This window comes from Hemibagrus wyckioides, linkage group LG07 (genome assembly GCF_019097595.1).
Source record: "Hemibagrus wyckioides isolate EC202008001 linkage group LG07, SWU_Hwy_1.0, whole genome shotgun sequence".
NCBI classification, from domain to species: Eukaryota; Metazoa; Chordata; class Actinopteri; order Siluriformes; family Bagridae; genus Hemibagrus; species Hemibagrus wyckioides.
The window spans coordinates 28,347,835-28,361,354 of NC_080716.1; the positions used below are offsets into that span (position 1 = coordinate 28,347,835).

General features: G+C 41.4%; 1 protein-coding gene across 1 annotated transcript; it reads right to left on the minus strand.

Moving 5' to 3' along the window:
• Positions 1–13,032, minus strand: LOC131355820 (E3 ubiquitin/ISG15 ligase TRIM25-like). Its single transcript, XM_058394335.1, has 6 exons — positions 12,396–13,032; positions 11,662–11,757; positions 11,265–11,498; positions 5,374–5,533; positions 4,260–4,310; positions 1–661 (listed from the first exon to the last, which is right to left on the minus strand). The coding sequence occupies exons 1-6, from the start codon at positions 12,972–12,974 to the stop codon at positions 102–104; spliced, it is 1,680 nt and encodes a 559-aa protein (XP_058250318.1). The 5' UTR covers positions 12,975–13,032; the 3' UTR covers positions 1–101.
• Positions 13,033–13,520: the final 488 nt, after the last annotated feature.

Here is a 13,520-nt window from a genome sequence, read left to right on the forward strand (position 1 = left end):
TAATTTATCACCATAATGAAAGTGCTTTTAAAATATAGCATGGCTTGATTTTTATATTTATATTTATCATATCATACAGGAAAAATCTTTCCAATCTATTTTCAGTAGCACAGTTTTACTGTTGAATTGTTATTTAGCCCGAATCCAGGGAAAAGAGGCTGAGTGAATGTGGCATCAACTCTGTGGAGGAGCTTCATCGTGTCAGAGATGCTGTAGAAAGACAAATTTCCTGCCTTGTGATCCACAAACACTCCTATTGTGGAGGAGATGGAGTTTATGGGGATATTAGTTTCTTGGTTGTTGTGTAAAAATGAGCATTTAGATGGTTGGCACAGCAAACTCCAGGACTTATCATTACGTCCAAACTGACATTCATTACCGCCTCCCTTCCTGCTGATGTTTTTATATGACACTGCTATATTAACCCCTTTATCCCCGCTCCACTCCACCTCCCAGTAACAGCGTCCAGACACACTCTCACTACACAACACCTGGGAGTTACAGTTAAAACTGTCTGGATTTACTTGATGCCATGATGTCTGTATACCATAACCATACAAAGAATATGATTGGACGTCTCTGTCAGTCGCCATTCTGTTTGAATCAGACAGATTGAGGCGTTCATTTGCTGTGTTGAAATCCAGTGTGAGCTGACAGGAATCTGATGGGAAAAAATTTGAATCTTTTATGCTTTTGTCTTTGTTAGTGTAACTGTCACATAAATATTTAGGTTGAGAAGTTGGGGTTTTATTGCCAGTTCCCCAACCTATCAACTGATCACAACCTTCCTCTGTAACCAGTTTACTGCATATTTTTGAACTGCTGCTTGTGCAACAGCTGCAAGCTTGAGCTTATATATGCTCATAATTAGCTTTAAATATACATCTCACAAAAGTGAGTACACCCCTCACATTTTTGTAAATATTTTATTATATCTTTTCATGTGACAACACAGAAGAAATGACACTCTGCTACAATGAAAAGTAGTGAGTGTACAGCCTGTATAACAGTGTAAATTTACTGTCCCCTCAAAATAACTCAACACACAGCCATTACTGTCTAAACCGTTGGCAACAAAAGTAAGTACACCCCTAAGTGGAAATGTCCAAATTGGGCCCAAAGTGTCAATATTTTGTGTGGCCACCATTATTTTCCAGCACTGCCTTAACCATCTTGAACAAGCAGTTCATCAGAGCTTCACAGGTTGCCACTGGAGTCCTCTTACAATCCTCCATGATGACATCACAGAACTGGTGGATGTTAGAGACCTTGTGCTCCCCCACCTTCCGTTTGAGGATGCCCCACAGATTCTCAATAGGGTTTAGGTCTGGAGACATGCTTGGCCAGTCCATCACCAAGGCAGTGGTCGTCTTGGAGGTGTGTTTGGGGTCGTTATCATGTTGGAATACTGCCCTGTGGCCCAGTCTCTGAAGGGGGTGGTCATGCTCTGCTTCAGTATGTCACAGTACATGTTGGCATTCATGGTTCCCTCAATGAACTGTAGCTCCCCAGTGCCAGCAGCACTCATGCAGGCCCAGACCATGACACTCCCACTACCATACTTGACTGTAGGCAAGACACACTTGTCTTTGTACTCCTCACCTGGTTGCTGCCACACACGCTTGACACCATCTGAACCAAATAAGTTTATCTTGGTCTCATCGGACCACAGGACATGGTTCCAGTAATCCTTCCAATAGTCTGCTTATCTTCAGCAAACTGTATGCGGGCTTTCTTGTGCATCATCTTTAGTAGAGGCTTCCTTCTGGGACGACAGCCATGCAGACCAATTTGATGCAGTGTGTGGCGTATGGTCTGAGCACTGACAGGCTGACCCCCCACCTCTTCGACCTCTGCAGCAATGCTGGCAGCACTCATACATCTATTTCCCAAAGACAACCTCCGGATATGACGCTGAGCACGTGCACTCAACTTCTTTGGTGGACCATGGCGAGGCCTGTTCTGAGCGGAACCTGTCCTGTAAAACCACTGTATGGTCTTGCCCACCGTGCTGCAGCTCAGTTTCAGGGTCTTGGCAATCTTCTTATAGCCTAGGCCATCTTTATGTAGAGCAACATTTCTTTTTTGTTCTTTGCCATGAGGTGCCATGTTGAACTTCCAGTGATCAGTATGAGAGAGTGTGAGAGCAATAACACCAAATTTAACACACCTGCTCCCCATTCACACCTGAGACCTTGTAACACTAACAAGTTACATGACCCCGGGGAGGGTAAATGGCTAATTGGGCCCAATTTGGACATTTCCACTTAGGGGTGTACTCACTTTTGTTGCCAATGGTTTAGACATTAATGGCTGTGTGTTGAGTTATTTTGAGGGGACAGTAAATTTACACTGTTATACAGGCTGTACACTCACTACTTTACATTGTAAAGTTATATTGTTGAAGTTGTATAAAGTTGTATAAAGTTGTAAAGTTACATTGTGAGTGTCATTTCTTCAGTGTTGTCACATGAAAAGTTATAATAAAATATTTACAAAAATGTGAGGGGTGTACTCACTTATATATATATATATATATATACACTATATTGCCAAAAGTATTCGCTCACCTGCCTATGAACTTAAGTGACATCCCATTCCTAATCCATAGGGTTCAATATGACGTCGGTCCACCCTTTGCAGCTATAACAGCTTCAACTCTTCTGGGAAGGCTGTCCACAAGGTTTAGGAGTGTGTTTATGGGAATTTTTGACCATTCTTCCAGAAGTGCATTTGTGAGGTCACACACTGATGTTGGACGAGAAGGCCTGGCTCTCAGTCTCCTCTCTAATTCATCCCAAAGGTGTTCTATCGGGTTGAGGTCAGGACTCTGTGCAGGCCAGTCAAGTTCCTCCACACCAGACTCTGTCATCCATGTCTTTATGGACCTTGCTTTGTGCACTGGTGCACAGTCATGTTGGAAGAGGAAGGGGCCAGCTCCAAACTGTTCCCACAAAGTTGGGAGCATGGAATTGTCCAAAATGTCTTGGTATGCTGAAGCATTCAGAGTTCCTTTCACTGGAACTAAGGGGCCAAGCCCAGCTCCTGAAAAACAACCCCACACCATAATCCCCCCTCCACCAAACTTTACACTTGGCACAATGCAGTCAGACAAGTCCCGTTCTCCTGGCAACCGCCAAACCCAGACTCGTCCATCAGATTGCCAGATGGAGAAGCGCGATTCGTCACTCCAGAGAACGTGTCTCCACTGCTCTAGAGTCCAGTGGCGGCGTGCTTTACACCACTGCATCCGACGCTTTGCATTACACTTGGTGATGTATGGCTTGGATGCAGCTGCTCGGCCATGGAAACCCATTCCATGAAGCTCTCTGCGCACTGTTCTTGAGCTAATCTGAAGGCCACATGAAGTTTGGAGGTCTGTAGCGATTGACTCTGCAGAAAGTTGGCGACCTCTTCACACTATGCGCCTCAGCATCCGCTGACCCCGCTCCGTCAGTTTACGTGGCCTACCACTTCGTGGCTGAGTTGCTGTTGTTCCCAAACACTTCCACGTTCTTATAATACAGCTGACAGTTGACTGTGGAATATTTAGGAGCGAGGAAATTTCACGACTGGATTTGTTGCACAGGTGGCATCCTATCACAGTTCCACGCTGGAATTCACTGAGCTCCTGAGAGCGACCCATTCTTTCACAAATGTTTGTAAAAACAGTCTGCATGCCTAGGTGCTTGATTTTATACACCTGTGGCCATGGAAGTGATTGGAACACCTGATTCTGATTATTTGGATGGGTGAGCGAATACTTTTGGCAATATAGTGTATATATATATATATATATATACACTACCTCTCAAAAGTTTGGGATCACTCAAAAATTTATCTGAAAATATAGAAAATATAGCAAAAGAACAGGACATGCTAACGTGTCAGAGTTAGAAATAATGATTATGATGGAAATTAATGTTTTCTTCAAACCCTGCCTTCATAAAAAAACACCTTTTGCAGCAATTACAGCATGGGCATTCTAGCTGTCAATTTTTCAAGATAATCTGATGAGATTTCACCTGGAGCATCTCCCACAAGATGGATTGCCTGATGGAGTCTTTCTCCGTAGCTGAAATCAAGCTGAAATATGCAAATGATCCCAAATTTTTCAGCAGTAGTGTATACATGCCCATGAAAGTTACTGCCTTTCTGATTAACAGGTAAGAGAGAGTATACCCCTCCCATTCCTGCATGTTGTCAGGATTTGCACTCTGTTGTGTGTCTTTGCCTGTTTTTATGGAAGAGACACTTACATTGTAGAAAGTCTTCTCTGCTTTCAGGGGGCAGGATCAGGATTTTCTTCACTGACAAAAAGTTAAACAGACATTTAAGAACAATCACAATAAGAAAAATGAAAACAGCATGTTTTTTGAAACAAACTGTCCAGCTAAACATGTAATATACACAAATGCTTCCAATTAACAAATACATTTAAGTCCATGGCTTAATTTTTGATTCTTGCACTGTAGCTACAAGGATAATATAACTAAAAAGCAAGTGCAGATTTTTATTGCAAACAGCATCCAACCCCTTAGAGCTGATCAGCATCATAAAGTAATACCATGACCGGTCCAGCAGAGAAAGCCAGAAAGCACAAGACTGACCTCCTCCTGCTTTCCTAGTTCATTACTCCATTATTAGATCAGTGAGATCACATGTGACTGGCTTGTTAGCATGTATATAACCCTACATTCAAGACCTTCTGTGAAGTTTGTATTTATGAGTTGAGAAGAAGGCTTTTTTTATTCCACCACGACACATGAATTTACAAGTCTTGACAATCAAACCAGAAGAAAATATCATCTAGAAAGGACCTACTAAAAATAAATAAATAAAAACATGAGCCTGACTATCAATACCATGCAGTCAAATAATATTTGCACTATTACTACAATCTAAAACCAGCTTGGTCAGTAAGTCACAAATTTGCAAGTCTGATCACAACATTCTTGAGAAAACAGGCTGACAACTGCAGCTTTCAGACTCTACCAACAGAGTGAAACAGCTTGTAGAGTATCAAGGCTACAGTTGTCAACCTGTTTCATCAAGAAATTTGTGACCAAAAGTGCAGTATCAATGCTTCAGGCTTATGACAAATTATTTTATTTTTTAAATTGCTAACATGCAATACTTAAAACCAAAGTCACATTCTCAAATGTGATGGTTTTTAAATCACAAAATGGTCTATGTTAAAAAAAAAATATTGGAAAGGTAGCTGAAATTATATTTATTTATTTACTGGGTCAAGCACAAATAAATCTACTAAAATATTAAATCAAATATATGTCTTGAAAATGTTGAAACTGTACAGTTTTCATTGGGCTAAATGTATTTGGAGAGTATGTGACATTAGTAACTCTGTCTTACCTTCACTTAATATCTTTCCAAGCTGCTCTTTAGAACGTGCTTCCAGCTCCACTTTTGACTTAGACAAAGAATTTACTGCATCTTTAAATGAGAGTAAAGAACTGATGGTGGTGGTTGGTGATACTGCAGATACAGGAGGGGTCATAAGAGGCTGACAACGCTACACAGAGACAAAAACACAAAAGAAACAACTTCAGTGAAAAAAAAACACTCAAATTCCAAATTTCTGCAAATTAACAGAAGAAGAGAAAGTAAAAATCGTCTTATGAGAAAGACACACTTCAAATGTTTATGCTGTTTGTAAAGTTTATTCTACACAAAAAAGAATCATGTATGTTCTATCATAACTCGCTCATTCCTCGGCATTCCTGCTGCACAGTCTGACTAAAGAAATATGATAATTAAAATTCAGTTGTCTTTAATCTAGCTATGGGTGTCAAAGTCCTGTGACTTCTGTGCCGGTCCCAAGTCCGGATAAATAGAGAGGGTTGCGTCAGGAGGGGCATCCGGCGTAAAACATTGCCAAACTTAATCATGTGAGATATATTCTGAGTATATCTCGGCATGCTCTGTCCTGGGCTGAGGTTCACCATTTGCTTATGACCTCATCTTTTTACTGTGATATCCTTTGTTTTGTCCTAGAAATTCTTTCTGTTATGTTTTGAGAACATGTGCTGAAGACAGACACTCAGTGACAGTTCTGTCTTCCGTATCTTAGATAGGCCTTTTTGTAATAAACTCACAAAACTGCCAGTGAACACGTCAACCACCACGTCTGTTTCTGCTGACATCTTTTGTTTACCTATATGTAGTGGTACAAGCCATTTCATGTATGTATATATATATATGTATGTGTGTTTGTTTATTTATTTTTTTGTTATTATTATTAATGTACCTATCGTTTGTGAAGTGCACTGATGCATAGGTTAACATCACTTTAACCTGTAATACCGGCGGGTGGTGCTAGGAGGGGAGAGCCTCACCTGTAGATGAAGAAGTCACACCCTGCCAAGTCATTACAACGCACGGAAAAACTCATTTGTTTCTTGTGTGTTTTATTGTTGTTTCAGGTGAGCAAGTGATGTCATCGCACCTTATGTTTACAGAATGATTATTGAATGTTTATTTAATAATTCGCTGTGTTAGTTTTAATACACTTTTGGTATTAAACCGTTAATAGAAGTGAATACATCGGCGCACATGTGGTGGGAATGTAGCCGAATTGGCTAGGCTAGCGGAAACCACGCGGGTTGCGGCGACATAACAGAATAATGGTAGCAAATTAAGATGTGTTCGAGATGCTTTGTTGGGATAGCGCAATGGTAGTTTGTTAAGACGTTTGTACTGTGCTAGGTTGGTTATCAGTATGTTGATAAGATACCAGTATTATGTTGATATGAGGAAGTTATATGTAGTTAAATGCTTATACGTTTGTATAACTGTTTGCACATTTATACATGCCTAAGATTACTGAGAATTATTGTATAACCTGGTACACTTTCTGTATGCGTGTTTGTTTGAGGATTATTGTTTAATTATTATGGTATTATTGTAAAGAGGTTAGTGTTTTTGTTATAAGTAAAAGCTACTTTTCCTTGAGTATCGTGTCTACACCTGTAGATGAAGAAGTCGCACCCTGCCAAGTCATTACAACGCACGGAAAAACTCATTTGTTTCTTGTGTGTTTTATTGTTGTTTCAGAGTGTGACCACAATAAACATAACCAATGTGCCACTGGAAAAGCCTGTTAATTCTGTGTGTGCAACATATAGATAATAATGAAGATTACACCTTTCTCCTGTATAAATACTCCCTGTTCATCTCAGTAAATTTCGAAGAGTTTTGCTATTCAATCACTGTCTCTGTGTGGTTCTTTGGCAAAAGATTCCCTGATATCAGTAGAGGCGGTGGCAGCAGCGCGACTCAGGATTTTTCTCCGAGTGAACACGAAAATTCTAACAGCTTTCTGGGGGCTCAGTCCGGGGTATAGTCGTGTGGAGCAGGAGGTAAGAGGAGAGTTCTTCTTTATTTCTGCCTCCATGCGATTATATTCTGTGGTATCTCAGTTATGATAACACAGATTTCATATTCATAACCTGCAGTGTTTCTGTCAGGGTAATTCTGTTTAAGAATTATTGGCACATGAATTGTGTAAGGAATAACTGAAAGAAGCTAATTAGTTGTTACTTGGTTTTCCGTTCATTCCCCAGTCCGCCGGGAGGTATTGTTCGTTCCCCGGTTCTGCCGGGAGGTACTGTTTGTTCCCCGGTTCTGCCGGGAGGTTCTCTTCATTCCCCGGTCTGCCGGGAGGTTTTGTTCGTTCCCCGGGAGGTCGTGCGCACGTTAAACATAAAACTTTCCTTTCTCCTGCTGTTCGCGCTGCCCAAGCTCCTCTAACTCTGTTGTTTGTCTGTTTTGTCTTTGTGTATTGTAATCGTCAGTACTCTGAATTTCATACCGGAACGGTCGAGGCCCGGGTTAACAATGACCGCTATCGGCGTCGTTGACCTACAGGGCGCTGGTGGAAATTGTGCTACTGTTGCTCGAAGAAGTAGATGAGGGAGGACAGTGGGTTGACAGAGAGAGAAGAGGAAAAGTAAGAGTGTAGGACTGAGAATAGGAACTCTGAATGTTGGTATTATGACAGGGAAAGGTCAAGAGAGCTGGCTGATATGATGGAGAGAAGGAAGGTGGATATACTGTGTGTACAGGAGACCAGGTGGAAGGGTAGCAAGGCTCGTAGTATAGGAGCAGGATTCAAGCTGTTTTATTATGATGTGGATAATAAAAGAAATGGGTGTGGTCCTGAAGGAGGAGTTTGTGAGGAATGTTCTGGAGGTGAAGAGAGTGTCAGACAAGGTGATGAGTCTGAAGTTAGAGGTTGAAGGGGTGATGCTGAATGTTGTTAGTGGTTATGCCCCACAGGTAGGTTGTGAGTTAGAGGAGAAAGAGAGATTCTGGAGTGAATTAGATGAGGTGATAGAGAGTATTCCCACAGGTGAGAGAGTGGTGATAGGAGCAGATTTTAAGAGACATGTTGGTGAGGGGAACACAGGTGATGAGGAGGTGATGGGCAAGTTTGGAGTTAAGGAAAGGAACCTTGAAGGACAGATGGTAGTGGACTTTGCTAAGAGGATGGACATTGCTGTGGTTAACACTTATTTTCAGAAGAGGGAGGAGCATAGAGTGACTTACAAGAGTGGAGGTAGGCGCACACAGGTAGACTACATCCTATGTAGAAGTGGTAATCTGAAAGAGATTAGTGACTGTAAAGTGGTAGTGGGAGAGAGTGTAGCCAGACAGCATAGGATGGTGGTGTGTAGGATGAATCTGATGGTCTGTAAGAAGAATAGGTCAAAGATTTTAGAAGAATTTAGACAGAAGTTGAGGCAGGCTCTGGGTGGTCAGGTAGTGCTGCCAGATGACTGGGAAACTACAGCAGAAGTGATCAGGGAGACAGGAAGAAAGGTGCTGGGTGTGTCATCTAGAAGGAGGAAAGAAAATAAGTAGACTTGGTGATGGAATGAGGAAGTTCAATATAGTATTCAGAGGAAGAGGTTAGCCAAGAAGAAGTGGGACATGGACAGGACTGAAGAGAATAGACAGGAATACAAGGAGTTACAGCACAGAGTGAAGGGGGAGGTGTCTAAGGCCAAGCAGAAGGCGTATGATGAGTTGTACACTAGGTTAGACACTAGAGAAGGAGAGAAGGACTTGTACAGGTTAGCTAGGCAGAGGGATCGAGATGGGAAGGATGTGCAGCAAGTTAGAGTTATTAAGGATAGAGATGGAAAGGTGCTCACAACTGAGTGTACAGAGGAGATGGAAGGAGTACATTGAAGAACTGAAGAATGAGGGAAATGAGAGGAAAAAAGAGTAGAGAGGGTGAACTCTGTGGAACAGAAAGTAGATAAGATTAGAAAGGTTGAAGTCAGGAAGGCTTTGAAGAGGATGAAAGGTGGAAAGGCAGTTAGTCCTGGCAACATCCCAGTGGAGGTCTGGACGTGTCTAGGAGAGGCGGCAGTGGAATTTTTAACTAGTCTGTTTAACAGTTTTTTGGAGAGTGAGAAGATGCCTGAGGAATGGAGAAGGCGGATAGGTTAAGGAAGGTAGTGGAAATTTGTTAGCAGCAGTATGGCTTCATGCCCAGAAAGAGCACAACAGATGCAATTTTTTTGATGGAGAAGTATAGGGATGGTCAGAGAGAGTTGCACTGTGTGTTTGTAGACTTGGAGAAAGCGTATGACAGGGTGCCAAGAGAAGAGCTGTGGTACTGTATGAGGAAGTCAGGAGTAGCAGAGAAGTATGTCAGAGTGGTGCAGGACATGTATGAGAGGAGCAGGACAGTGGTGAGGTGTGTTGTAGGGCAAACAGAGAAGTTCAGAGTGGAGGTGGGACTGCATCAGGGATCGGCTCTGAGCCCCTTCCTGTTTGCTGTGGTGATGGACCAGTTGTCAGAGGAGGTCAGACAGGAGTCTCCTTGCACAATGATGTTTGCAGACAACATGGTGATCTGAGAGCATGGAGCAGGTGGAGGAAAACCTGGAGAGGTGGAGGTTTGCGCTGGAGAGTCAAGGGGAAGGTGTACAAGACAGTGGAGAGACTGGCCTTGCTGTATGGTTTAGAGGCAGTGTCACTGAGGAAGAGACAGGAGTCAGAGCTGGAGGTAGCAGAACTGAAGATGTTGAGGTTCTCTTTGGGAGTGACAAGGTTGGACAGGATTAGGAACGAGTACATTAGAGGGACGGCTCATGTTGGACGTTTGGGGGACAAAGTTTAAGATGGGAGGACAGATTAAGATGGTTTGGACATGTCCAGAAGAGGGAGAGTGAGTATATTGGTAGGAGAATGTTGGACATGGAGCTGCCAGGCAGGAGGCAAAGAGGAAGGCCAAAGAGGAGGTATATGGATGTAATAAATGAGGATATGAAGCTAGTGGGTGCAAGTGTTGAGGATGCAGAAGATAGGGATAGGTGGAGAGAGATGATTCGCTGTGGCGACCCCTGAAGGGAAAAGCCGAAAGAAGAAGAAGAAAATTCAGTTGTCTTTATTAATCTGATGAAATTCTATGATTACATGTGCAGTGTTCTGTTTAAATCGTGAACCAGGTGCTTGCTCCTGAGAGGTGTGGTACTTGTATAGTTTTGTAGAAGAATTTTATTAATCAGGATATGAAGAATCAAGTATACCCAGCATGGATGTATAAACCGTTTTAGCTAGTGTGTGTGCACAGGAATGTGTTTGATATGATATACTTGTATAGTGTATTGTAAGCTTAGTGTGTCCAACGTGTGTGCATTGGAATGTGAACATATATGGTAACGTACGCTGGACCTAGGCAGAGTGGCTCCACTGTTTGTATGTTCAAGGGAGCCCTAATTAAGAAACAGATGTTCAGATGACATGTAGGAATGCATAGTGGAAACTATTGGGAGTTGCAGCATATAAAATGGGGAAGATGGGTTAGATAGACAGTTGCTTTGAAAACCAACTCAGGCTGTTATTGCATGATAATGCCTTTATTCTTCTGGCAACAAAACCCGAGATTTTATGTACTGCAATATTATGAATGATATGGTCTTTAATTCTCAATATTAGGAAATAATAATATAAAATACACAGTAAGGACAGTAAACCAAACTCAAGATCAAAGCAGGGGCCCTGTAGTTGTGAGACAACAACTTCACTGCTGTCACTGCTGTATTCTCAAGGCAGCAAAGTTTTGCTACAAATTGGTTGCAGTAACCATTTAGTTTCTTTTCTTGTCTGGTCTTTACTAGTCTACACAGTGGTCCTTTGGCCAGTTAGCATCTTTACATCATTTTATGTGGACTTATTTATATTATATATTATTACACTTATCTATATTATTATGGTTTCAGTGATGTTACCTGGAGGAAATGGATGGGATCTTCTGCATGTGAAAGCTCCTTCATTTCAGCATCTCTCCTTTTCAGCTCTGCAATCTCCTGCTCCAGTTGCTTGATGATTTCTTCAGCTCGACTCACTATAGCTTTCTCCTGAGCTCTGATCTGCTGTGTCACCTGAGAGCATCTGGTCTTAATAGATCTGATCAGATCAGAAAAGATCCTCTCAGTTTCCTGAACTGCTGTCTGAGCAGAGTTCTGTTAGGAGCCAAAAAGAGAGAGAAAGAATGAGAGGATGATAGAGATTTTACTTCTTTTCCCTAGTTAATGTCACTGAGACTATTAATAGATGACTAAATAAGAGTGTGACTGATCCTGAAACAGCTCTTCCAGCAGTCAGATTGCTGTTCTTAAAATTCACCTTGTGGGACTCCACAGCCTTTGTTAGCTCCTGAAGCTCCTGCTCTCTCTCCTGGATTTTCTGCTGGAATGTTTCCTGCACCTTCAACAACTGTTTCTATGAATAAAGGACAGAATTTACATTGATGTAAAGTAACACATTCAGTACATTTCTACTCTATAGATACACTTTACACTCTTAGATACTCGTCCCATCTCTAGAGCTATTAAAATCTCATTTATTTTGACCTCTGGGAGACCTCTTTATAGGTTATATGGTTATACGCAGAAAAGATTTCAATCTAAAACATTTTTAAAACAGCAAGAACTCTTAGTTTGAAAATGCCTGAAATGAAATGCTCTGCAAAAACAGTGTTTGCAAAAATTGAGAAACACCATAAAGATTTACTATCATCTAAAGAAAGCAATTCTTTCTTTTTTTTTTAAATCTTGAGTCACTGCTCTATCCTGGTAAGTCCTGAACGTAAAAAGACTGGGTGTAATGTGGGACTACACCCTTGGAAGGATGCCAGTCCAGTTTAAGGCACCTTGCAAATTAACACACACATTAACAGAAAGATAACATGCACAGAAACCCAAATGAGGCAATAACAGAAACTCAGTATTGAACTGGAGATGCTGTACCACTTTACCAGCCTAAAGGAATTTAATTAAAACTAAATCAATTTTACATTAAGTGTACCTGCCATTGCATTTCCTCCCTAACTGTAGAAAAGAGCTGTAAGATATTGTTACCTGTTTCTCAGCTCGTCCTGCTGCAGCTGATACTGTTTTATGTTTTTTATGTTTATCTATCATACACAACATGCAGATACACTTCTGGTCAGTCCGACAGTAAACCTCCAGCAGTTTGTCATGCTGAGAGCAGATCTGCTCCTGGAGTCGTCTGGAGGCTTCCACCAGCTTGTGCTTCTTAAAGGCAGGAGATTTATAGTGAGGTTGGAGGTGAGTTTCACAGAAAGAGGCCAGACACACCAGGCAGGACTTGATGGCTTTGGATTTTCTCCCAGTGCAGGAATCACACTCCACATCTTCAGGTCCAGCCAAAGACTGAGCTTGGAGTCCTGTCTTCTTCAGTGTCTCCACTACTTCAGCCAGCATGGTGTTTTTACTCACAGCAGGTCTTGAAGTGAAGGTTTGTCTACACTGAGGACAGCTATAGACTCCCTGCTGATCCTCCTGATCCCAGCAGCCATTAATGCAGACCATACAGAAACTGTGTCCACATGAAAGAGCTAATGGATCTTTGAGTAGATCCAGACAGACTGGACAGCTGAACTGATCCTGAAGTCCTAAAATACTCGCTTCTGCCATTTTACTGAAGAACAAACTCACATACACTCACTTACCGCAGCTCACACTTCCTGGTTCAGTGTCCGGAAACCATCAAACGAAACAGATAAAAATAAACAGGAACATACAAGTTTCGTTTCTGCTAAAGTAACAGATGAGTTGCCAGATCTTTGTTTTTCCAGACTGGCCTTGTATAAATTAAAAATATACCAGGCGTAAAAAAGTCTAATAGTAAGTCAGAAAGGGGGAGAAAGTATGTGTGTGTGTGAGAGAGAGAGAGAGAGAGAGAGAGAGATTAATAATATATGGCGATTTGGTATCTTTGACATTTTCTGTAGGATAAGTAAATTTAAGTCTAAAACAACAAAACAACGTTATGTAAAAATTATATTAGTTTACCTGATTTACATAATGTGCATATTTTTACGGTTGTCATTTTTTAATTATAGTGCATTTTTTAATTATGTGCTACTACAACATTTATTAATAAAATGGACCACAAGGCTGTAAAAACCTCCTTTAAATACATATGAAAAGTTATTGCATCTTATAACACAGGAGGATACA

Coding starts and splice junctions, on each gene's coding strand:
- LOC131355820 (XM_058394335.1), bottom strand. CDS start 12,974: ATGGCAGAAGCGAGTATTTTAGGACTTCAGGATCAGTTCAGCTGTCCA. Junction 11,499..11,661: donor AGGCTGTGGAGTCCCACAAG/GTGAATTTTAAG, acceptor GGCTCCTAACAG/AACTCTGCTCAGACAGCAGT. Junction 662..4,259: donor CAGAGAAGACTTTCTACAAT/GTAAGTGTCTCT, acceptor TTTTCCCATCAG/ATTCCTGTCAGCTCACACTG.